Source organism: Vidua chalybeata, chromosome 3, assembly GCF_026979565.1.
Source record: "Vidua chalybeata isolate OUT-0048 chromosome 3, bVidCha1 merged haplotype, whole genome shotgun sequence".
NCBI lineage: Eukaryota > Metazoa > Chordata > Aves > Passeriformes > Viduidae > Vidua > Vidua chalybeata.
The window spans coordinates 38,743,930-38,766,409 of record NC_071532.1 but is presented as its reverse complement, the minus strand read 5'-3'; the positions used below and the strand labels follow the sequence as shown (position 1 = coordinate 38,766,409).

Sequence of the window (22,480 nt, the reverse complement as noted above, 5' to 3'; positions counted from 1 at the left end):
TGACTACTCTGTAAGCTGTGTTCACTGAAAAAGCTCATTTTACTTCCCAAGAGTTAGAAAAGAAACAGAAAATGTTCACTTAGAAAGCTACAAGAGATTTTAAACAAACAAATCATAGAACCCACCACAGGAAATTTCTAGATGTAGTACAAAAATACAGCATGAAAACAATGACTACACAGGAGGAGAACAGACATTTACACATCCTCCCGTGTTTCCTGATTCCCATTACAAAACCTTCAGCTGTGGAGTCCAGGCACTGGCACCACCATCACGGAGCACTGGTGTTACTGCTGTCCCTCTTCCGTATCCTCAGCCTCTGAGTGACTGGAAGGAGCTCCCTCCTCTCCCTGCTCCAGGCAATCATGCAGGTCTGGGATACTGTTGGCTCGCAGCACATCCAGGTAGAGCAGGTAGTCCTGGAGGCAGGCTGGCAGCGGCAATTCCCGGATCACGTGCTCTGAGCGCAGGCGCTCACTCCCCAGCAGGAACCGGATCTCCAGGCGGCACAGATGGGACAGGGAAGGAAGGAAGGCTGGAAAATGAAATCCTAAGTCAAATACAGAGCAGCTCTTACTACACCAATATATTTACTAATAAAAAAGGAAATAAAGAGAGAACTTAATCTCAATTTCCCCAAATAACTCCCATTCTTTTAAACTCCAGAAACATCCTCATTAGCTTCAAACATTCTAAAGGAAGTAATTTTTATTAAATGACATTATCACTTGGACAACTTAAAAATTATTACAGACCCTTTTAAAGAAGAATTTTCTTTGAAAAGAATCATTAACAAAGACACCTAAGTGCAGTTTTTCAGTCACGTAACACATGACCTGCTTTTCTGAAGGCTGAACTATGAAAAATTCCTGCACAACCAATTGAATCTTTTTGGTTGGTCACATTTTGATTATGTTTGATTTTTATGGTTTGTATTTAATTATTGTCCAATGCTTACAAAACAGGACAGATGCTTCACTGGAAATACAAATCAAATTAGAAAAATAAAACATAACTAAGTCATACTGTCATCTTCTCCTAAATCTCCCCACCTGCAGCCTGGAAGCTGGACACACAGAGACATTATTTTCCTGCCTGTATTCCTTACCAAAATGGCTCTTGGAAGTCCAAGTGAACTTCTCTTTGTATTGGGAAAGGTGCTGCTCCACAATTGGAGGAAGTCTGCTCCAATTCATGAACTCCAGGACGAAATTAAGGACATCCTCACTCATGGAGAAAATCCTGCGTAACAAAAACTCCTCTAAAATACCTTTTAAAAGTATTTGTAGATTACAGAATAAAAGACCAGAAAGCATCACATGTGATACAGAAGAACAGTGAGATTCATTAAGTCACTGAGTTGAAACTTGCAGTGTGTTTACTACAGCCTGCAGGAAATACAAATATTTCATAACTCTAAGTTTAATCCTGTAGTGCCCAAATAAATATAAAACATCACTAAGCTGTTGTTTATATGTGGAAAAACTTCAATAATAATAATAATAAAAAAATCTGACTGGAATTTTTGCCACATTGTGTTAAACAAAAGAGTCTCAAACTGCATCCGTTTCCTCTCCTCCCACCCTTGGCCCAGCTTTACTTCCCATTTGTTTCCCAACCCTCCTGACCTATTTCTCCCATTGAAATTTCTTCTTACCATGGCTGTATTAAAGTATTGCACACACAATTTGCAGCTAAATTTGGGGGTTAAGTAGAGATGTTTGATATAAATTTGGGAAGTGATGCTTTATTGCTACCCTAGAGGAAGGCAATTTCCAGTCTGGCTTTCTTCCTAAATAAAACTGTTTCACTGCCTCCAGACATGACGTGTGAATGATTTATTTCAGACTTTCCACAACCCCTCCCGTTCCTGATGGTGGCAAGTGATTACCAAGGGCCATCCTGTAGCAGCTTTGCACATTAGCATGAGATGTTTAAGTAAATAAAGACAAGGCTCTCTGCTTTACCAGAACCTGCGCATGAAATTCACAGGGTTGAAGCCAGCCAGGAGCAGGCAGGGCAGCCATTCCTTGTATTCCTTCTGCACTGTGCTGCTATAGAGGATGAAGTCCGTTAATTCCTCCTCCGAGGGCAGGGAACAACCGAACCCCAGGAAGCGCCGGAACAGAGCAAACTTCTTATGGCACAGGCAGTGTGCCAAGTTGATCCCACGCAAGGTGATGCCATATTTCAGAAGGACATCAATGAACTGATAATACCTGTGAGTGGGAGAAGGAACAGGGTTTGTCCCTGAAGAAACATGAGCTTTCCCTCAGAAAGCACCTACCACTTTTTACATCTGTCTGCAATAAAACATTTCAAAATGTTATAATTAAAATCCTTTTATCATTACCCACTGCAACAAGGTAATAGGGTAAGGACTGAGACTATGACTGGTGCTGCCTTTCAGTGATTAGAGGGAACATTACTCCACAGAAGTGGCGACATGTGTTACCTGCCTCATTCACAGAGCAATCACCTGCTCTGCATCCCTTCCTAAATTATTTATTATAAAGCAACATCAGGACAGAAAGGGAAAAATGGTGTCCAAGGATTTTTAAAGGCAGCTTCCTAGGAGCAGGCCACAAACTAAATTCACTACTAACAAACCTCATTAATTTAAATGGCAGCCATAAATAAATAATAAATATGCCATAAATAAATTTCAATCCATGTACAAAGAAATAATCTGTTAAAATCTGAGAGGATTCAAAAGCCGTTTTTGAAGATGTTTTCCTTAGTGCAGCACATGAGTCACAGTCCAGGACTTCACATTAATATTCCCAAGGAAATGGGAATAATGAGGAGTGTCTGCAAAGGGGGAACACACTGGAATTCTAGAAATATATTAGATGATAGACAGCAGTTGAGGGAAGAAAGTGGGAAACCTTTAAGGTAAGTTAATTAAAGCAAATATGATTATGAATAATTTCAAAATAGAAGAGATTTGCTTACTGCTTTTGGAAGATCATGCACATGGGGGACCTGCAGCCAAAATCCAGGCACTCCTGAGCATCTGGGCTGAAGCCCTGTTTGAGCAGCATTTCCAGGCACTCCCCGTCCCCGCCATACAGCGCGGAATACACGGGGCTCACTTTGCCCTTGCCCTTGTCACAAATCCGGTCAGTGACTGGAATCAGCAGCTCCAGTATTCTGCAGATGTTTAAAACCACTGTTTTAATCTGATCTTATTGCAATGATTAGTCTTAAACACACAGCCATTTTTTCACAGGGTCATTGCAGTCATTGGAAGAAAATAGTGGTTTTTCACTCCTGAATTTGCAGCTTTATAATTCCATACACAGACCCTTGGCAAATGTTGTGCTTTGGGATGGATTTGGGCTAGAAAGAAGTATTTTAAACCAAACCAGGGACAGCTACTTCCTATTACCCAGAAACTCTTTTTACAGCAACAGAATACCACTGCACATTAAATCCCAACTCCAAGGAAGTTTGGAAGCAAACTGTAAATGTGAGTTGCAAATTAAATGAATTCTTAGTTCTGTGAAACAGAAAAATCATTCTGTTTACAGCTCACACTCCAGGCCACATCACATTAGTGACAAACACCAGCTCCTTTGCTGCTGGAACTTACTGGTGCTGCATAAGAGTTGCCAGTGATGTATCATCATTTATATATTTAAGTGCTGTCCGCACTTAAATGGAACCATGGAGTTCCTGAGAGATCCTTCTCCTCAATGGTCTACTCCCAAAACTTCCTTCCACTCTTGGCTCGCTGCTGTGGAACTGACTTGTATATCTGAAATTGGGCAAAGCTACAAACTCATCTCTGGAAAGATTAAAGAAACTGTTTTTGTGGCTTTGATTTTTCTGGCTGGTCCAGCCAATTCAATATTTGCATATAATTACTTCTACTACGTAATACAGAATTCTAATTAGCAGCTGTTCAAGTCATGTATAATGTATAACACACGGTTATTTGCGTTTTTAAATGGAAAAGTAAAATGGCCATGGAGTGAATTGATATCTGGTTCAGCACCATGGAAAACCCTCTAAATTCCTTAGGCTATTGATCAAACCCAGGTTAGACACTGAATTAAAAATCATATAATCATAGAATGACTGGGGTTGGAAAGGATCTTCAAGGTGATGCAGTTCTACCCCTTGCAATGGGCAGGGACACTTCCATTATCCCGGGTTGCTCCAAGCCCCATGCAACCTGGCCTGGAACATTTTCAGGGATGGCACAGCCACAGCTTCTCTGGGCAACCTGTGCCAGGGCCTTACCACCCTCACAGGGAAGCATTTTTCCTTAATATTTCATCTAAACCTACTCCTTGTCAGTGTGGAAGAAACTACGAAGAGACATTTAAAACACAAAAATAATCAGAACTTCTAAACTACAGATCAGTTTGAAAACTCAGTTTTCCTCCCTTTTTAGGGCTGAACTTCCTCCTTTGGGGGTTAGATTTGTGTGACCAGGATCTTCTGTCTAAATGCCTCTGCAACCACCTACTTTGCATGGCCCATCTCAGCTGCTGCATGAATGGGTAACTGCCAGTTATCCTCGTTGCAGTAGAGGTTTGGGTCTGCCCCTGCAGTCAGCAGCAGCTTCACACAATCCAGGTGTCCCTCCTGTGCAGCAATCAGCAGGGGAGTGGCCCTGTCCTTGGCTTGGCAGTTGACATCTGCACCTGACACAAAACAAAACCAAAGTCACATCCATCAGTGATTATCTTTCACAGGGTGGCTTCAAATTCAGCAAGCTTTCCTCAGCAATAAGGAAATAAAACCTCTAACATTTGAAATTATGAAGTGCAAGAGCAGAGCTACAATTGCATTTAGTGGGAGTTGCTGGAAGCGTGGCCAGGGAAATGAAGGATCGTGGTTACCGTGGGACAGAAGCAGCCGCAGACTCTCCAGCTGGCCATATTGAGCAGCCACAAACAGAGGGGTAATTCCAAAGTCATCACGACAGTCCTTGCTGGCCCCTTTCTCCAGGAGCATTTGCATTATCTCAATGGAGCCCTGAAATAAATGTTTTTATTCTCAACCAGCAGGAAAACAAGGAAATTACACAACCCGTTTTTCCCCACGTGCTCCAGATAGAAACAATAAAACCCACAATATATTCAAGATTCTGAAGATGCACTTAAAAATTAATGGTAAAAGAAATCAGGCAAGTTCAAATGGATCACTTTTGCTCATTTACGTGATAAAGTCATTTGTATGTGCTAGAACCATTACGCCAACATATTTTTAAGTACGAGCTTATGACTGCTAGAGTAGGTTAGGAAAAATTACCTGAAAAAAATGCAATCATTATTAAATAAATAATTATCCCCCAGAATACAATAGTTACACCAAAATTACATGATGTGCTCACAGGTTACCTGAAAGGAAGCTTGGTGCAAAGAATTCCATCCAGACCAAGAATGAGAACCTTCAATATTTGCTCCGTGTTGGAGCAGGAACTTGACAACCTCTGCATGTTTATTTTCGACAGCTTCCATAGAACAGTAATAAAAAAAATCATATTGAAGAATTTCAAAAAGAAATAATTTAAGTCTTTGGATTCAAGAGCTCAAAACGTCTCACTGCCAACTTCCTGAAAAAATAATCACAATTCCTTTAAATTTGCCCATTATATATTTGCTTGCCTTTTATATTTAGATCCCCAAAACAGTGTTGGAGAATGGAAATGATGCCAAAACTCCCCCAAACTTGGAAAAGACTTGGTACCAAAGGTAATATGGCATGCATGATGTCTGGGTAGAGAGGCAAGTAAACCAATAAACATATTTAATCAGATTATTTAGATCCTCAGGATTCACCGTAACAAAAGTTTTAAGCATTCAATTAAGTCAAACATAAGTCATAGAAAAAATGCTAAAACAATGGACCTTAACTGTCAAACTAGGAATGTCAAAAAAAAGTCTTTTTACATAAGAGTTAGAGAGGAATTATAAAAATCAAAAAGGCTTTGAAACAGCCTCACACAGATGTAATCCTGAACCTCCTAAAGTTTTTCTGTGTTTGATGCAGAAAACCAGCTTGCTTTTATAATTTTGTTTTAAAACACTGTCTGAAGTAGATTTACCCATAAACAAAAGATTATTTCCAGACTCACTCCATCTCTCAGTCTAAAGCCTGGTATTTAGGGCTACAAAAAGATGCAACATGGCAGGCAAGTAAGAAACTCTGGTGAGTTTAAACTCGGAGAAACTTGAGTTTCAACTGTGAGGTCAAACTCAGGGATTTGAGGAAAGCTCGTATCACCTAGGAAGAGCGGAGTGGTGGCAGATTCGGTGGTGACATTGTCAAGGTCAGCCCCAGCTTCCAGAAGAATCCGGAGACATTCCACAGAGCCATGACGGGCCGAGAGGTGCAGAGCACACATCCCTTCAAACGTCCTCGAGTGGATGTAGTCTTCGGCTGGAGCTGCAGAGGAGCATAATGAGGGGAAAAAAGGGATATTTGGCAGTGAATTGAAAAATATAATCATTTGAAGAAAGTAACAGAGTTATTTGAGATATGTGGCCTATGGTACACCCACGGATATGCTGTTATCACCCCAAGTATCACCCATGAATTGCAATGTGTCAACTTCTACTTACCGCAGTTGGGAAACCACACAGAAAATCCCTAAACAAGAATAGGATAAATCTATGTAACTTGTATTTTCTGTGACAGAGTAATTTAGCAGAAAACCACACTATTTCCCATTAGGTTTTCCTTACCTGTATCAATGAGCAGTTTCAGGCACTCACTGGAATTGTGCGCTGCTGCCTCGTGGATGGGCAACCACCTCCTGTTATCTGGGACATCGACGCTGTATCCCCGATTAATCAATTCCCTCAGTATCTCAACGTTTCCTTCTCTGGCCGCAAGGCCCACGGCCGAGCACCGGTCAGAATAGGCTTCTGTGAAATCCATCCCTGGCGTGGAACTCTGCAGGAGGAAGAAAGGAGTAGAAGAGGAAAAAAAAGAGAAATATGTGTTGGTACAATATAGGTATGAGAAGGGTTTTGTTTGTTTTGCAGAGGATTTGGTTTGGTTTGTAGGGAGACGGTGGCTTGGGGGGCTTAGGGGGAGGTACTTGTTTTGGTGGGTTGTGGAAGGTCGTTTATGAGTTTTGAGGGGAGATGGTTGTCAGGTTTGAGGTAAGGTGGTTGTGTTTGGAAGGTGTTTGGGGATTTAAGGGGAGGTTGAGTTGGAGGAGAGATGGTTGATTATGGGGTTAAGGGGTGGTTCTTTGTGGGGTTTGAGGGCAGAGGTGGTTGGGGGTTTTGGTGCGAGGTGATTGAGGGGATGTGGTTGTTCGTACGACTGGGGGGCGAGGCAGGTGCTTGGGGGAGGTTGTGGGTTTGGGATGTGGTCGCTGGTGGGTTTTGGGGGAGACAGTCGTTTGTGGGGTTGAAGGATGCTGTCCGGGCCGATGAACGGCTCCCTGTGAGCCGTCACAGTGCCGGTCCCTGCGAGGCTCCCGGCCGGAACGGGGCCGCCCCGCCGGCGCTCGGGGCCGCAGCCGCCGCCTTCGCCCAGAGCCGCCCCGCGGCTCTACGCAGGCCCCGCCGGGCCGGGCCGCCATGTGGGTGTTCGGCTACGGCTCCCTCATCTGGAAGGTGGATTTCCCCTACCAGGAGAAGCTGGTGGGGCGCGTCCGCGGCTACAGCCGGCGCTTCTGGCAGGGCAGCACCGACCACCGCGGGGTGCCGGGCAAGGTGAGCCGGGGCCGGGGGGAACGCGGCCGCCGCGTCGGGCCCGGGCTCGGGCTCAGGCCCTGCCCCGCGGCCGGAGCTGCCCGCAAGGGCTGCAAAGAAACCCATGAACAACACAACGCGCTTTAAAAAGGGCTCAGAAATGCCCACATTTGGCATTTAGGGCGTTAAATACTCTCGGTGAGGGGCGGGTGTCAGGCTGTGCACAGGGAATAGGAAAAGCCAGAATTACTAATCCAAGTAAACCCGGGCTGTGTTTTAACTTATTTTACTCTCAGGTGAAAATACATGGATTAGGAAATACTTGAAGTTCTAAAATTCTTCACGGTTTGGAAAAGGAGAAAATAAAAACAGCGAGAAAAAGAAACTTAAAATTTCAAGTGAGCCTTCCCAGTGTCATGTGTTTTTAAGCCACGGGGGTGAGGATAAGGTATATAACCTGCACCCAGGTAACTCCACTGTAAACCTGAAGCGGCTTTGAGAGAGAAAAATCATCAGAATTATTTTAAAGAACACATCTTGCTTCGTGGAAGGTTCCATCCAGATGTAAATAACATTTGCTAGAACCTCAAACACCATAAAAAAACTTGCACAGAGCTCAAAGAACACATCTTGAGCCACCACTGACACACATAAAAGAACAGCAATGAGGAAAGAACAAGTTCTTACAAATATACAGCAAATTACTTGTTAGCTGTATTTTAAAAATATTTTCAGAGGATTATTCCCAGTAGTACAAACAGTAATTAATTCCTCTGATCAGTAAGTATTTAGTAATTTGCTTCTTAATGTTTGTTTTGGATAGTTCCAGGCAAGACAAGGACTCTGCAAGCAATTAACTAAGTATTTTGCCCTTCCTTAGGTAAACAGATCCTTCTTCCATCACACAACCCACCTGAACATAAACTTCTCCTCAGTACTGCCCTTCATATTAAATTGAATTAGATTTAAATTAAATTTAACGAATTTAGGCTACAGTTACAGACATTCCTAGCAAGAACAAGAAAGTTGATTTCCATCCACCACAGAATGTCTCTTTAACCCATCATTCACAAAAATCTTTGTGACCCATTGCAAGTGCACAAGTCAGAGAACTATCAATGATTATGGAAAAACCATTCCAAAAGGAACACCAAAGTTATCTTTGATGTATCATGGGAACAGACTCATTTAGTGTTCATGTAGCTTTACTGCCTTATTTTATCAGTCAGATCAGGAATAAATTGCTCATGCTGGGAGAGAACTAATTTAATGCCAAAAGCAGCAATTTTAAACTGCAGATGTAGTTCAACATAGAGTTTTATGTTTTAAAGTTTTATACAACAAACTTCAACTGTTTTATTTCCAGTATTTACAAACTGGCTTCTTACTTTTTCCTACAATAATTAACTTACTGGGGAAAACAAGCCATTTGGAAGGTATAAGGTATCCTCTCTCCATCCAGTGAGGCTCCAAGGGCTCCTTGAGGATAGTTTTACATTAATGAAACTCTTAATTATCACTGTTATTGTATTGTTAATTGTCACTGTTTACATTGCAGTAGAATTGAGTCTGGACAGCACAAGTAAAGCAAGGACATTCAAACCCTCCCAATTTCTGACTGCCTTTAATTTTTGTGTCACAGCCACTGTCCACCCAGAATTTAAATGTTGTTTATTTTATCTAATACACATCAAAAGCTACTCTCCAAAAATACTTACACTGGATCTGGACATTACTGGAATTGTGCTGGATTAGTTCTCTGACCGTTTCATTCCTGTTCCTTGTTTTTCTCTCGGTTTGGTTTGGTTTTGCTCATGATTTAGGGCAAGACCCTCTGACTGAATGATGATTTTGTCTTTTAAATTTTAGCCTGGAAGAGTTGTGACCCTGGTTGAAGATGCTGAGGTACAGTACTGTTGTACAGAATGTCCTGTTGCATTTCCACTCATTAATTTTTGCTTTTTTGCGAGCAGATAACTGTCTTATCTTTAGGGAAAAGTTCTCTCAGTGTTTCCCAGAGTTACACCAATGGCTCTTGATTGTTTCAGATAATCAATATAAACTGGAAGTAGTTTGGGTCTGTTATTGCCACAGGGATATTTTAAAGTATATTCTGGAATAGTCACTTTGGCTATCCAGTTGTGAGATGTAGAATTTGATAGAAAGATATATCAAACATACATGATTTGATATCAACATTGAATGATAAATGTAATTGCTTTAATTTCAGCTTCACAAGGTTTGACCAGATTGTGAAAGGATCTCAGTACACCACACCCGTTCAGATGTGTAACAGGTGTAGGTGACCCTCAAGTCCTTGCCAAACTGTTGCTAAACAGAAGGGACCTGATCAAAATTCCTTCAAATTCAGCATCATTTAAATTTGTCATTTTCAGACATAAATTTTATGAGGACAGGGAGAAACACTGTGTCCTTTTTGCCAGCTCCTTAGTGGCCTGTACCAAGGCTATTCACTACTCCAAATATTAACAAAACAAGAAATTGCTCTGTTAGGAAAACGTCAGCATTAGCAGAAAGAGGACGATCAATCTGTGTGATCAGTGTTTTCACTGATAATTGCCTGAATAAAGCAGCCCTTTTACTTGGGACTCTTACGAAGAGTGCAAAAAGCAGCAGAACAGCAGAAAATCAGTTCACTGAAAGTTTTGCCTAAATGCAGTGATTTCTGAGCATCTTTTTGACCAACTCTCCTTGGCCAGGGGTGCGTGTGGGGTGTTGCCTACAGATTACCAGCTGGGAAGGAAGGAGAAGTGAAGGCCTACCTGGATTTCCGGGAGAAGGGCGGCTACAGAACCACCACGGTCATCTTCTACCCGAAGGACACGTCGGTGCAGCCCTTCGATGTGCTGCTGTACATCGGCACCTGTGACAACCCCAACTACCTGGGCCCCGCACCGCTCGAGGACATCGCGCGCCAGATCCTGGGCGCCGCTGGGCCTAGTGGCAGGAATACGGAATACCTGTTTGAGCTGGCCAGCTCCATCAGGAACCTCATGCCAGAGGATGTGGATGAGCACCTCTTCTCCTTAGAGACACTGGTCAAGGAGCTCTTGAACAAGCACCAAAATCTCAACTGTCTATAAAGTAACCTCTTAACAGCCTGGTTCTGTCTTCAGAGGAGGGGTTTTGTCAGCCATGGGTGTGTGGCAGGGAGGAATGCTCCTCTGTATTGTGCTATCCTAATTAATAATGCATATCTGAATTAATGCTGCATTCAGAATAGGAGTTGGTTACTTAAAACAAAATTGCCAAAATCATTCTTTCAGGAGTCCAGAGAAAGGCGAGCAACAAAAGTGTTCTACGTTTGAATTTGGTATCTCAGCTTTTCATCCAAAGACTACACCTCAAGACAACCACCTAAACTTCTCTTTATGTTTTATTATTATTTCAGGTTTAAAATAAATCTTTAGAATATTTTTGAGGTCAAAATCAGCATGCAGAGACAAGTTCCCTAGATTTAAGTAATAGTTTGTTCTGATCCCGGACCACAGTGCAGGAGTTTTAAGTGGTTGGCCTAAATTGTGTAGTAGAACATTTATATCAACATTCAACTCCTCTGAAATAAAGTGACACCACTGAATTAGTCATCTCACCCTTTATATGTTAATTTATCCTTAAATGCAGAGGATAAACCATTTTATTGTAAAGGAAGTCATTCCTTCTCTTGGCTGCTGATGTCAAGCCCTGAAAACCAAAGCTCTGGGCACTCTGATTCAAACAAGCCATAACCTATCAGTGCCTCATTTTAATTTTTATCCTAATATAAAGACTAACCCCAAAGTATTTAAGAGCATGACTTGAAGTCGCAACACAGCAAGAAGAGAAACTCATCTTTGTTTGTTACTTCAGGTGCTGTTGTGGACCCCATCTCTTTGAAAATCCCAGCTGCAAGGATAGATTTTAGTTTCAAGGATTCACCAGCAGAAGGTTATTAAGGAAGGAACCCTCTCTCCAGTAACCTTAGGCGTGTGTATGGACATCCTGAAGGGTTGGGAGGCCCCCAGTTTAGGCCAGTAGGCTTCCTGATGCAAACCATCCCAACATGGACTTGTCTTGCTCCTCAAAACTCTTTTATGTTTATTAACTTTTAACCAAGTATATTTTTATATTTTAATATAAAAGGTCCTGTTTCAAACACCATGCAACATCCTGTTTTCCCATCCAGAGAATGTGTCGCAGCCTGGAAGCCTGGATTATGCATCAGTAATTGCAAAAACAATGTGTTTTTTCCCTAAAAAGGTTGACCCTTTCTGTTCTTTACATCTTCCTGGTTTATATTTGTAAAGGTAAAAGTGTGCAATGGCACTCTCTTTCTTGAAAAATCTTTTTAGATTTAAAAATTCTTTCCTCAAAGACTTATCCTTGTTCCTTAAAACAGGGCAGGGGATGCTTGTGCTGAGTAAGGATCCAGAACCATCAGGGCTGATGCTCCCTTTAAAACGCTAATTATTTAAGTACTGGGATTCTGTGTAGCTCCACACTCTCTGTCTCCGTCTCCAAGGCTTTCTTGGTTCATTTGCTTCCCAAATGCATAAACCATTGCAATAATACACGTTCCTGTGTACAACTTCAGTGCAATCAAAATGCATTACAATGACTAATGGGGTTGGAAATTTCCAGAAATGTTGTTTAAAGTGTGTCTGTTTGAGGGTGGGACATCAAGGTATGTGTTCATTGCGCCATGCTGTAAAATTGCTGCTGAGAATGACAAACAACATACGGGGGTACTATAAACTGTGAGACATTAGGAATTAATTAAAGCATGAAAAATATAAATAAATACATTTGTTATTGCTGTGTGGGATTAAAGCCACTGCTCTGCCCCCAACTTTGGTCCCAAACAAAAGCTTCCCAGATCTGTTATCTCAAAAATTTTAGGCCACTTAGGCTTCATTTTTTTTTCTGACTGGTTAACTCAATCTCTATTGATGCAAATACAGATTTTAGATCTGCAGGCTTCACTACACAACTACACACACAAAGCCACTGCTAAACCTGTTCTCAAACAGTGTTTAGGGAAACACAGGTACATCCATGACTATTAGCAGAAGATAACGCAGAGAGGAGGGAGAGGGAAATCCAGACTTCAGGGTTGGAGTCCATCATCTCCAAGGTATTTTCCAACCAGAATAACTCCAAGGCTTGTAGCATGGCAAATTAATTTCCTGCCTTTCCTTAAATTATCTGCTCCATGTTTCCCGTGGATCAGATGGGACTGACCTAACCTGCTCTGATGTGAAGACTGCTGGCCCCCTTGGATTCTCATGTGTATAGATAAACACACACAGGTGTATAGAGAGGAGCCCTTGAAGTGCTCTTTTACGCTCATAACCTCATACCTGTTGGTTATGTTTAACCCTTAGTGCTCACACTGATGACCAAAGTTAATTACTCGCATCCCATTCCCCCCTCCTCTTACTCGCCCCTATTTTACGCCTCCCTCACTCCCCACTGCACCCCCTCCCGCACTCATTCCCTCATTCACACTCCTCACTCCCACTTCTCCCTCACACTCATTTCCTCACTTACACTCCTCATTCAAATTCCTCACTCCCCCACACTTACTTACTCACTCACTCACTCACTCATTTACTTCCATCACTCCCTCCCTCCCTCCCCCACCCTGGTCCTTAGTTCACTCCGTGCCCGCCCGGCCCCTCACCTGCGGCGGCAAGCGCTGCCCCGGATGCCGCTGCCCGCGGCGGGCGCCGCCCCGGTTGTTGATCGCGGCTGCCGGAAGCCGACGTGGCGGCGGCGCAGCGCGGCCTCGGCGGAGCCGCCGGCCGGCATGAGGGGCTGCGGGCTGCGGCCGCCGAGCCCAGCCCCGGCCCCCCGGAGGGGCTGCGGGCTGCGGCCGCCCTGCCCGGCCCCGGCGCTGCTCTGCGGGCTCCTGGCGACCGTGGCCGCGGTGGCCGAGAGCAGCCGAGCGCTCCCGCAGCTCAGCGACGACATCCCTTTCAGGGTGAACTGGGCCGGCACCGAGCTAAGCCTGGTCGGTACCGCCTGGTCAGCCTGGAGGGCCCGCACGGCCGCTCCGCCCGGAGAGGGGCTCTGAGCCGCCTCGCCGCACAGGAGGGCTTGGGTGGGGCTGGTCCACCGCCGGAGGGAGCCCGACAGCTGGGAGAGAATTCCGGAGGAATCTGTGCCGAAAGCGGCATGGAGAGAGCTGGGGGTGAAAGGGGGTGGCTGGGGCTGGGGGCTGTAATGAAGGTGTGAAATGGGTGAGCAGGAGTGAGGGGAGCATGGAGGGGATCGGGGATATGGCTGGAAGTAGGAGGTCCAAAGCGAAGGCAGCAGCAAGCAATTCCCAACCAGCTAAGCCACCAACCCCCAATCTTGTGGTACAATTAAATCCCAGGAAATACTCTGGAGCACCACTCAGGAATTCAGGGGTATTTCTAATGAGTAGCATTAAAAAGCCCCTGCCTGGCTGATCCATGGTTGTTTTCTCAGCCGACCACTGGTGTCTTGTACAAGGAGGACAATTATATCATCATGACCACTGTGGATAAAGAGAAGTACAAGTGTCTCCTGCCACTGATAGCCAGTGGCAATGAGGTGAGTTCAGGCGAGTTATTCTGTAAATATAAACTGTAGCTGAGTCTTTACATTAGCAGTTTTAATATAATGAAATATCCTTTTGTTGCAGGAAGAAGAAAAGGACTATAAAGGTCCTACTCCAGGGGAACTGCTGGAGCCTCTCTTTAAGCAAAGCAGCTGTTCCTATAGAGTATGTTACTTCTGTCTTGTTCATTAAATGCCAATTTAAAGGTTACAGGCCAGTCCATGTCAAGGTTTTAGGGTAGTAAAGGAGATACTAATACAGTCTGAAACAAGGTCTTTACAACTTTATGCCTTAATATTGCTGACAAAATTCTGTGTGATTAAAGTTGTCAGAATTCAGATAAATGGGTTGCTATGGTAGCAGTTAAAAATATGGATTTTTTTTTTTAATTTGCTTTCTTCTTTTGTTTTATTTGTGCGAAAGTCAAGAAAGTCTTCTTTGGTGTGTTTGTTTGGGCAACACTGAGACCACTCACTGTGCTCATGTTTTTGAGGATGCTCCAGCATTTTGCTGCAAAAGCCAATATTTGGGTGGTTTTGTAGTGTGTAAATACATCTAAAGATAATTTTTAAAAAGTATTTTATTTCTAAGATTGAATCTTACTGGACTTACGAGGTCTGCCATGGGAAACACATCCGTCAGTACCATGAGGAGAAGGAAACGGGGCAGGTAGGCTGCTCACACGCCCTTTCCCCACTGGCACGTTCCTGCTGAACTCCTCCAGCAGGCTTGAATTATTGTAATAATTTAGCGATGACTCTGTTTTCTTCATGCAGAAAAACTGCATCTCTATTGTACAGGACATATTTTATAGCATTATCAGAAAGTACTGTGTCAGATCTTACTGGTTGACAATGTACTTACACTTAATTCATTGCTCGGTACATGGTATTTTGCATGTCTATTAAACTTCTATATTTTTAGTTAGTTTACATGCTTTTTTACTGATTCTCATGAGACAGATCTCTTGTTATTACAGATTCCACTTGTTCTTCACGCTAGAAATAGATTGTTGTGTTAATGAACTCTCATTCCCAAAATTGTTTCATATGGGAACTTGCAAGCTATCTGCACTTAGAAGTGACAGACTAGCTTTGGCGCTTCAGCAGAGCAAGTCCTGATTTCATAAGGCCTTTCTTTTATAACTTTTTTTATCTATTTGCAACATTGAATTCCCTGAAAAAACTTGGAAAGCGGTAACTGATGTTTGTTTTGATTGTAGAAAATAAACATCCAAGAATACTACCTGGGGAATATGATAATGAAGAACCCGTTGTCAGAACCAGGTGTGTTTTAGATTATTTCATTCTGCTGATAATGAATTTTTTGGGTTTTAATTATTCCTGTCTGTCCAGTTTGAGAGCCTTTTTTTAGGGAACCTGGCACAGATCCTCAGAAATATTCATGTGTCTATAGAGTGGGACTTGGGTGGAAATGAGGCTGCTGAGCCTCAAACTCAAGGAGCAGTTTAGCATAACTGATTTTTTGAGTATTTTTGCCTGCAAATTAGTTCAAAAAAGTCTTCAAAATCCACAGACTAGGTGTTCATTCAGGGTTGATGGAAAGAACAGAAACAGAATAGAAAAACATCACTTAGGCCGGGGTGTTTGTTTCATTCTAGGCTAGTGTGTGAAAGGCAGACACCATTGTTTTCCTAGAAGTGATTAACTGGAATGCTGCAGTTTTTTGGGGGGGATTTACTGCTGTTCATCACACTTCTGGATCTCTGGCTGCAGTGCTGAGTTAGGGATTTTAGTCCTGGAAAGAACCAGGGCTTCAGAACTTGCCTTGTTTGGCCTTTCTGAATGAATGGGTGCAGTGCCTGTGCAGAGGTGCCTCATTCTGCTGCTGCACAGAGCACAGAATGTTTGATTCGAGTCACCCATTTTGTGGGGCTGAAATGTCAAAGTGTGATGGGACCTCAGGTCACCATAACCAAGGCTGTCAGGCTGTTGTCCCTCTGCCCTTCCTGCTTAGGTGGCAGATTGTGTCCTGTGTCCTTTCCGTGCTTCCTATCTGGCAGCTCCTGCTCCTTCCAAAGCACCTGCCTGTTTCCTGTCCAATTCCCACCCTTCCCAAACAGCTGCAGTGATGTGTTCTCCAATCCTGCCTTGGTGTCAGGGCTGGATTTGGCCTATTCTACCAACTCCAGGTGGTTCTGTGATGAACTGACATGTATTTTGCTCTGTTTGCTGTGCGCCTCAGATCACTGGTTATTTCCTTTCTTTCCTCTTTTGCACCTGCAAGTGGCTCTTGGCAGTGTATAAATCACCAGCAAATACACAAACCAGAAAAGCTTCTCTGTGAAATTCCGTTTTTTTTTTTTTTTCAAGTGCACAAACTTACCTCGTTCTTAATTATTCCCTAGATCAAGAAGAGAAGGAAAATTCCAAAGATGGTGCAAAAGAGGCAAGTGAAAAACATCTATTTTAACTTCTGCCATCAACAGTGGAGGCAATTTATATATGGTCATAGAATCCCAGAATGGTTTGTGTTGGAGGGGACCTCAAAGATATCCAGTGCCACCTGCCATGGGCAAGGACACCTTCCATTATCCCAGGTTGCCCCAAGCCTCATCCAGCCTGGCCTTGGACACTTCCAGGGATGGGGCAGCCACACCTTATCTGGGCAACCTGTACCAGGGCCTCCCCACCTTCACAGGGAGGAATTTCTTCGTAATATCCAATCTAATGATAAGATGATGTACTTAGTCCCCTCCCAAAATTAATATCAAGAAATGGAACTGTTTCTGAGATGCACTTCTCTTGCTTTTAATTATCAGTCCTAGCTCAGAAAATTTATTTAGTCTTGCTACTCAAATTACTTACTTACTCTTATCAAAGCCTTACAGCACAAAATCCCTGAGATGGAGCTGACTTGCTGACCCATCCCATAATACTCTGTGCTTCCCTTTCCCCTTAGAGGACTTCCCCACTTGTTTAGGCCCCAAAACTCAACTCTTGAGCTGCTGATTCTATAGCAGAACAATGGCAGTACCTGAAGCATGTTGGAGTTTGGAATTAGTGAGAGCAGGTTTGACCTTGCTGCCAGTTCCCCTTAATTTTCATGCTGAAATGAAGTTTTTGTATCTGTGGCCTTTGGAATAGCCCAGGGTGGTGGTTGTGTAGTGTTCTCAGGAGTACCCAGCCTGAGGAGCATTTTGAAAGTCATGTGGGGGCAGAACATGGCCTGTTCTGGTGGCAGTGGCAGCTGTGCCCTCTTGGAAAGGCAAGAAAACAAAGTGTTTTGCAGTGCAGCTTTTTTTCCTTCAGCTTCAGAGGAAATTAAGTTTTTTATTGCCTTTTTCTTGGGCACTATTTATGATGCACTTGCCATGTCAGGATTTCCTGGAATCTCTTATCAGGAAAGGGCATGTTGGTTCTTTAATCTCGTGAATGTCTTCACTCATGGTGAAGCGGTTTCTGGGAGGAGTCAGTGGCCTGGGACAGAGTGACGTGGCTTGAAAGCCAAAGCAGGTGAGGGGCAGAAAGGTCCTGGATCCCTGGAGTGTCCTGACACCAGAAAACACCTCTGTCTTTTAGCACAGACCCATGTCTGTTCAGCACTGAAAACCTTCAGCAGCTCAAGCAACATGGGTAAAAAAGAGTCAGTTTGTGGGTTTGGGCACTTTGGGAAGCCAGGAGCTCCAGCTGCTTCCAGGATAGAGACTTTACTACTTTAGGGAATTAATATCATAAAGAGGGAGCTGGATGAAACACGAAGGAACAAACCCAAAGGGAGCAGACTGGAAGGTGTGACAAAATGGGATTTACATTGTAGATACCATTAACTTTTTTAGCCACAGCCATGGGTGATGTGGGATTCTCTGGTTAAGATGCAGCCTGGGCTGGGAATGCTGAGAGGTGTAGTGCAGGTGCCAGGGTGACTTTGAAGGGTTTTTTTGGATTCTTCAGGGCCTTGTGCTGCAGGTGACGAGCCTGGCAGACCCAGTCTGGGTGAACACCAGGACACATCTGGAACATCAGTGAACATCTGGATGTTGCAGAAACACTGAGTAGCCACACAGGGTCTGATTTTAACCTGGTAATGCTGGCTCTGCACACAGGAATAACATTTTTTGTTTCAGAGGAGTCTCGGGAACTCTCCTGTGGTTATGACCTGTTCCTTTCCCTCACCTAGATCCCCACAAAAAACATCGAAGGGCAGATGACACCCTACTACCCCGTGGAGCTGGGCAATGGCACTCCCTGCAGCCTGAGGCAGAACCTGCCCAGGTCCAGCACAGTGATGTACATCTGCCACCCCGAGGCCAAGCACGAGATCCTCTCCGTAGCAGAAGTCACCACTTGTGAGTACGAGGTGGTGATCCTGACCCCACTGCTGTGCAACCACCCCAAATACAGGTACAGTGGCCAGAGCACTTCTGAATCCTCTTAGTTTGCGATTTCTTGAGGGATCATCTTCATGGTATTTGAAGACTGCAGATACCATGTGTGTACACTTTAAAAGTCTATAATACCAAAAGGTATCTCCTCCATCCATAACCTTAACCTTGACTTTAGCTCCTCCCAACATGAGGAGCTCTCCAGAAGCCATTTCCATATGGAGAATTCACAATTTCAGTGTTATTTTCCAAAAATGAAGTGTAGGCTTCTTGCTTCCTCCCCTTCCCTGAACTCTACCAGGTATCTGAGGGACCCCCTGAGTCTTTTGACCTTCCAAGGGGCGTAAAGGGAGCTGCAAAGGAAATGTGCTATACAGACAAGGGGGGATAATGGACAGGATTCCCGGATTTACACAGATGTTGGAACAAGTGAGGATTTAATCAGGGATCTGAAACAGGCCACAAGGTCAGAAGGCAAAATCCTGCATTTTGTAAACACTTGGCAGTTGGAGTTACTAAGTGCTAAGAACATTTTTAATGTTTGGAATCCACTGTAAGTTTTCTCATCTAGATGGGTTTGGTCATACTCTGTTATCTGTGGCACTGTTATCTGTTTAATGCGTGAGTCTTTTAAGCCTCTGTAGCAGTAGAAAAAAAGCATAGAAAGTGCACAGGGAAATTGTTCTGTTGCTTGATAAGGATAAAATCTGGAGCTGCTGCCTCCTTCCAAAGGGTTCCTGGCCACCAGGAGGAAACACTGAAAATAAACACACAGGATCATCATTTGCCCCCTGCCCCCCACGTAACATCACCTTGGTAAAAAAGGAAAGATGGAGGTGGCAGCCTGGGAATGCTGCCCAGTGATATCACAGGGATCACAACCCAAATTCCATGTTCAGTACCCTTTTTTCCTGTTGTGTGTTCCCAAAACAGCCCTGAGCAGTGCCTCAGCTCTGGGGCTTTCTCTGTACACCTGGCATCTCATCCAGGGATGCACCTGCACCACCCGAGCAGCAGCAGATCCAGAAGCTCAGAGCACTGAACTGATTACTGTACTTGAAGGTGTAAACAGTGACATGTTCTTACCTTGCTGGGCAGGTTCAAGGCTTCCCCTGTGAATGACATCTTCTGCCAGTCCCTGCCAGGATCCCCACTTAAACCCCACAACCTGGAACAGCTGGAGAAACAGCAGGAAATGCTAAAGATGCCTTTTAGGAGGGTTAAGGAGGTAGGATTTGTTTCATTTACTTTCCATCTTTAAGACATTTTTTAAGATGATGTCAGTCTTTCACTGGTCTTTAAGCTTGTTGAAACCATCTGTAACTCACCCTATTTGGAAGAAAAACAAAGCAAGTGTGGGCTACTGATTCAAATTTTTGTAGCCTTTGTAGCCTACAGTTCACAAATGTGTGAAGATTTTGACTGGAATTTTCTTTGAGCTAAAATTGCCCAAAACAGCCAACCTGATTCAGTGTTCAGTAACTTCATGTAACTTGTAAGATTTTGTAGGGGACTTAATTGTATCCTTTAATTGCAGGAAGAAATGCTTTCAACGAAGGAAGAGAAATTCTCTTCCATCCACAAGCCTGTGGCTGTTGGGAGCCACCAGCTGTTAACAGTGGGGACAACCCACATCTCCAAACTGACTGATGAGCAGCTCATCAAGGAATTCCTCAGTGGGTCGTACTGCTTCCATGGGGTGAGCAGCAAAGCCACGTGGAATAAAGCTGTGTGGAGTACATCCTAATTTATGTACTTGTTTAGTTTTTATCTTTAACTTTTCTGTTGAAATTCAGTTTATTTGAGCAGTGAAATGAAAGTAGGTTACAGAATTAGCCATGAAGGGTTTTCATTAACTAACAGATACAGAGTTTTACAGCTGAAACAGCTGGTTTAAGGTCTGGGGGGGGGAAAGGATGTGTTTGTTTTGGGGTATTCTATTTGTTTTAGGGGTTCTGTTTGGTTCTTTCTAACACTGAAGTTGTTCTTCTCCCCAGGGCGTTGGCTGGTGGAAATACGAATTCTGCTACGGCAAATACATCCACCAGTACCACGAGGTGTGTTCAAAGAGTTCTGTTAGTTCCTTTAAGTTCCTGTTAATAAAATATAATCCTCTGGACAGGGTGTAGTGATCAGCTTTTCCTGCTTTTTAGGATAAGGAAAGTGGCAAGACCTCCGTGGTGGTGGGTACGTGGAGCAAGGAGGAGCATATCGAGTGGTCGAGGAAGAACGCGGCCAGGACCTTCTACCTGCGTGAGGATGGCACCCAGACAGTCAGGTACCAACCAGGCTCTGCCCTGCTGTCACAGCTGGGACACAGGGCCCAGCCCTGTGAAATTTGGGCTATAAACAGATAAAATAAACTGCCAAGAGCAGCATGTTCAGATTTACCCCCCCAATCAACACCACAAATAAGGAATTTATCACTTCAGTTGTGGCACAGAGAAAAATCTTTCAACACTGAACAACTCTTTCCCTCTGCAGTGACTGCAATACAGCCTATTGCTATATAATAGTATAGTAGCTATATAGAACAGTAGTATAATATATAGTATAATAGTAGTATAATAATATATAGTATACCTGTTGCTATTTGTTAGTATATTAAATACTTGACCAATGATGAGGTGCTGGATTGCAGCACTGAACTTTGACTGCTTAAAAATTGTGTTTGATACTTCCAAACTCTTCCATTCTGATCTTTTGTGGCAGGATGGTGTCTCATTTCTATGGAAATGGAGATGTTTGTGACTTGACAGACAAGCCAAGGCAGGTGACTGTGAAATTGAAGTAAGTGGACTTTTACAAAGTGATGTTTTGTGTCTCTTTCCTGGGAACAGCTGCTGCTGTTGTCACAAAGCTCAGAAAGCAGTATCTGTTAACTTGAATAAAATGCTGCAGGCAGCAGTAGAATATGTGTTACTGTGTGCTTATTGCCCCCAATTTCTCCTCTATTTTCAGATGTAAAGAATCTGACTCCCCTCATGCTGTGACCATTTACATGTTGGAGCCTCATTCTTGCCAATACATCCTTGGGGTATGTACAGACACACCCAGAGGTCAGGGCTGGTAGTAGAGCACAGGTCTATGTTTAACGTGGCCCTTGTCTCCCAGTGACTGTTCCCAAGATTCCTGCAGGGCTGAGTTCATGGTTTGGTCTCTCTGATCCAGGTGGAGTCTCCAGTCATCTGTAAAATCCTGGACACAGCAGATGAATATGGGCTCCTCTCGGTGCCCAGCTGAGGACAGCAAAGCCCCCAGGCCAGATCCTGGTATTCCCCTGGGAACAGTGTCTGTGAGCTGACAAAGGCCTCACCAGCACAGCTCTCCAAGCTGAGGGACTCGTGAACCACTTTGTGTATAACTATGTGTATATAAGAGCTTATTGATAAACTTTTAATGATTAAAACCTTGTCTTGCACATCCTGCCTGGCTTGTGTGTGGCACATTCCCCCCCTCACTGATGTCATTGTTAAGGTATAAACTCAACTCAGAAAAGGCACAAAACCAACTGAAACTTCAAGGGAGGAATTTAGCTGCCAACAGAAGAAGGTGAAACCAACACTTCCTGCTCAGGAGCCACAACACGACTCATGGTTTTCCTGCTTTCTCCCAACACCAATGTTGCCTCACTCTAACTGCTGGGAATTGTATTCTCTTGTCACTGTACCTCATCCCTCTTCAGCTGCTGTTTCTGGGCTGCTTCCCTGGACATTCAGTTTATTTATTTATATTTAACACTATAGATTCATCTTCATACAATTATTATGCTGAACATCCTTCCTGCCACCAGGTCCAGTTCCCTGTAGTGTGTCTACCTCGCAAAGAACATTTGGGAAGTTTTAATCTGCTGGCACTAAACGTTCCTATAAGTAAATTGGGAGG

The 22,480-nt window shown here is 43.7% G+C and overlaps 3 protein-coding genes across 7 annotated transcripts; 2 read left to right on the top strand and 1 right to left on the bottom strand.

The window, feature by feature from the left end:
- Positions 1–11: 11 nt before the first annotated feature.
- On the bottom strand, positions 12–13,408 carry ASB3 (ankyrin repeat and SOCS box containing 3). Of its 5 annotated transcripts, none has more exons than XM_053938199.1 (10): positions 13,348–13,408; positions 6,702–6,912; positions 6,241–6,402; positions 5,355–5,467; positions 4,854–4,989; positions 4,478–4,655; positions 2,956–3,153; positions 1,968–2,219; positions 1,109–1,242; positions 12–535 (listed from the first exon to the last, which is right to left on the bottom strand). In XM_053938199.1, exons 2-10 carry the CDS (start codon positions 6,895–6,897, stop codon positions 288–290), a joined length of 1,617 nt encoding a protein of 538 aa, XP_053794174.1. In that variant the 5' UTR covers positions 6,898–6,912; positions 13,348–13,408; the 3' UTR covers positions 12–287. The 5 variants fall into 5 exon arrangements, with proteins under 5 accessions (XP_053794174.1, XP_053794178.1, XP_053794176.1 ...); XM_053938203.1 differs by lacking the exon at positions 13,348–13,408 and adding an exon at positions 10,448–10,531; XM_053938201.1 differs by lacking the exon at positions 13,348–13,408 and adding an exon at positions 10,448–10,531 and having other exon boundaries at positions 1,974–2,219.
- CHAC2 (ChaC glutathione specific gamma-glutamylcyclotransferase 2) lies at positions 6,926–12,465 on the top strand. The gene is made up of 3 exons (XM_053938205.1): positions 6,926–7,685; positions 9,534–9,569; positions 10,385–12,465. Exons 1-3 carry the CDS (start codon positions 7,551–7,553, stop codon positions 10,766–10,768), a joined length of 555 nt encoding a protein of 184 aa, XP_053794180.1. The 5' UTR covers positions 6,926–7,550; the 3' UTR covers positions 10,769–12,465.
- Positions 13,372–22,016, top strand: ERLEC1 (endoplasmic reticulum lectin 1). The gene is made up of 14 exons (XM_053938204.1): positions 13,372–13,677; positions 14,139–14,243; positions 14,335–14,415; positions 14,842–14,919; positions 15,473–15,536; positions 16,619–16,659; positions 18,391–18,614; positions 19,694–19,823; positions 20,133–20,294; positions 20,593–20,652; positions 20,749–20,873; positions 21,308–21,385; positions 21,557–21,632; positions 21,767–22,016. The coding sequence occupies exons 1-14, from the start codon at positions 13,372–13,374 to the stop codon at positions 21,836–21,838; spliced, it is 1,602 nt and encodes a 533-aa protein (XP_053794179.1). The 3' UTR covers positions 21,839–22,016.
- The last annotated feature ends 464 nt before the right edge of the window (positions 22,017–22,480 follow it).

What these genes read in the sequence shown, in the direction of transcription:
- ASB3 (XM_053938199.1), bottom strand. Translation starts at nt 6,897, where the DNA reads ATGGATTTCACAGAAGCCTATTCTGACCGGTGCTCGGCCGTGGGCCTT. An exon ending in GAAACTGCTCATTGATACAG is followed by an intron (nt 6,403 to 6,701) that starts GTAAGGAAAACC and finishes GCTCCTCTGCAG; the next exon opens with CTCCAGCCGAAGACTACATC. An exon ending in GCGGCTGCTTCTGTCCCACG is followed by an intron (nt 4,656 to 4,853) that starts GTAACCACGATC and finishes GTTTTGTGTCAG; the next exon opens with GTGCAGATGTCAACTGCCAA.
- CHAC2 (XM_053938205.1), top strand. Translation starts at nt 7,551, where the DNA reads ATGTGGGTGTTCGGCTACGGCTCCCTCATCTGGAAGGTGGATTTCCCC. An exon ending in ACCGCGGGGTGCCGGGCAAG is followed by an intron (nt 7,686 to 9,533) that starts GTGAGCCGGGGC and finishes TTTAAATTTTAG; the next exon opens with CCTGGAAGAGTTGTGACCCT. An exon ending in CCCTGGTTGAAGATGCTGAG is followed by an intron (nt 9,570 to 10,384) that starts GTACAGTACTGT and finishes CTCCTTGGCCAG; the next exon opens with GGGTGCGTGTGGGGTGTTGC.
- ERLEC1 (XM_053938204.1), top strand. Translation starts at nt 13,372, where the DNA reads ATGCCGCTGCCCGCGGCGGGCGCCGCCCCGGTTGTTGATCGCGGCTGC. An exon ending in TGCAACCACCCCAAATACAG is followed by an intron (nt 18,615 to 19,693) that starts GTACAGTGGCCA and finishes CTTGCTGGGCAG; the next exon opens with GTTCAAGGCTTCCCCTGTGA. An exon ending in ACATCCACCAGTACCACGAG is followed by an intron (nt 20,653 to 20,748) that starts GTGTGTTCAAAG and finishes CCTGCTTTTTAG; the next exon opens with GATAAGGAAAGTGGCAAGAC.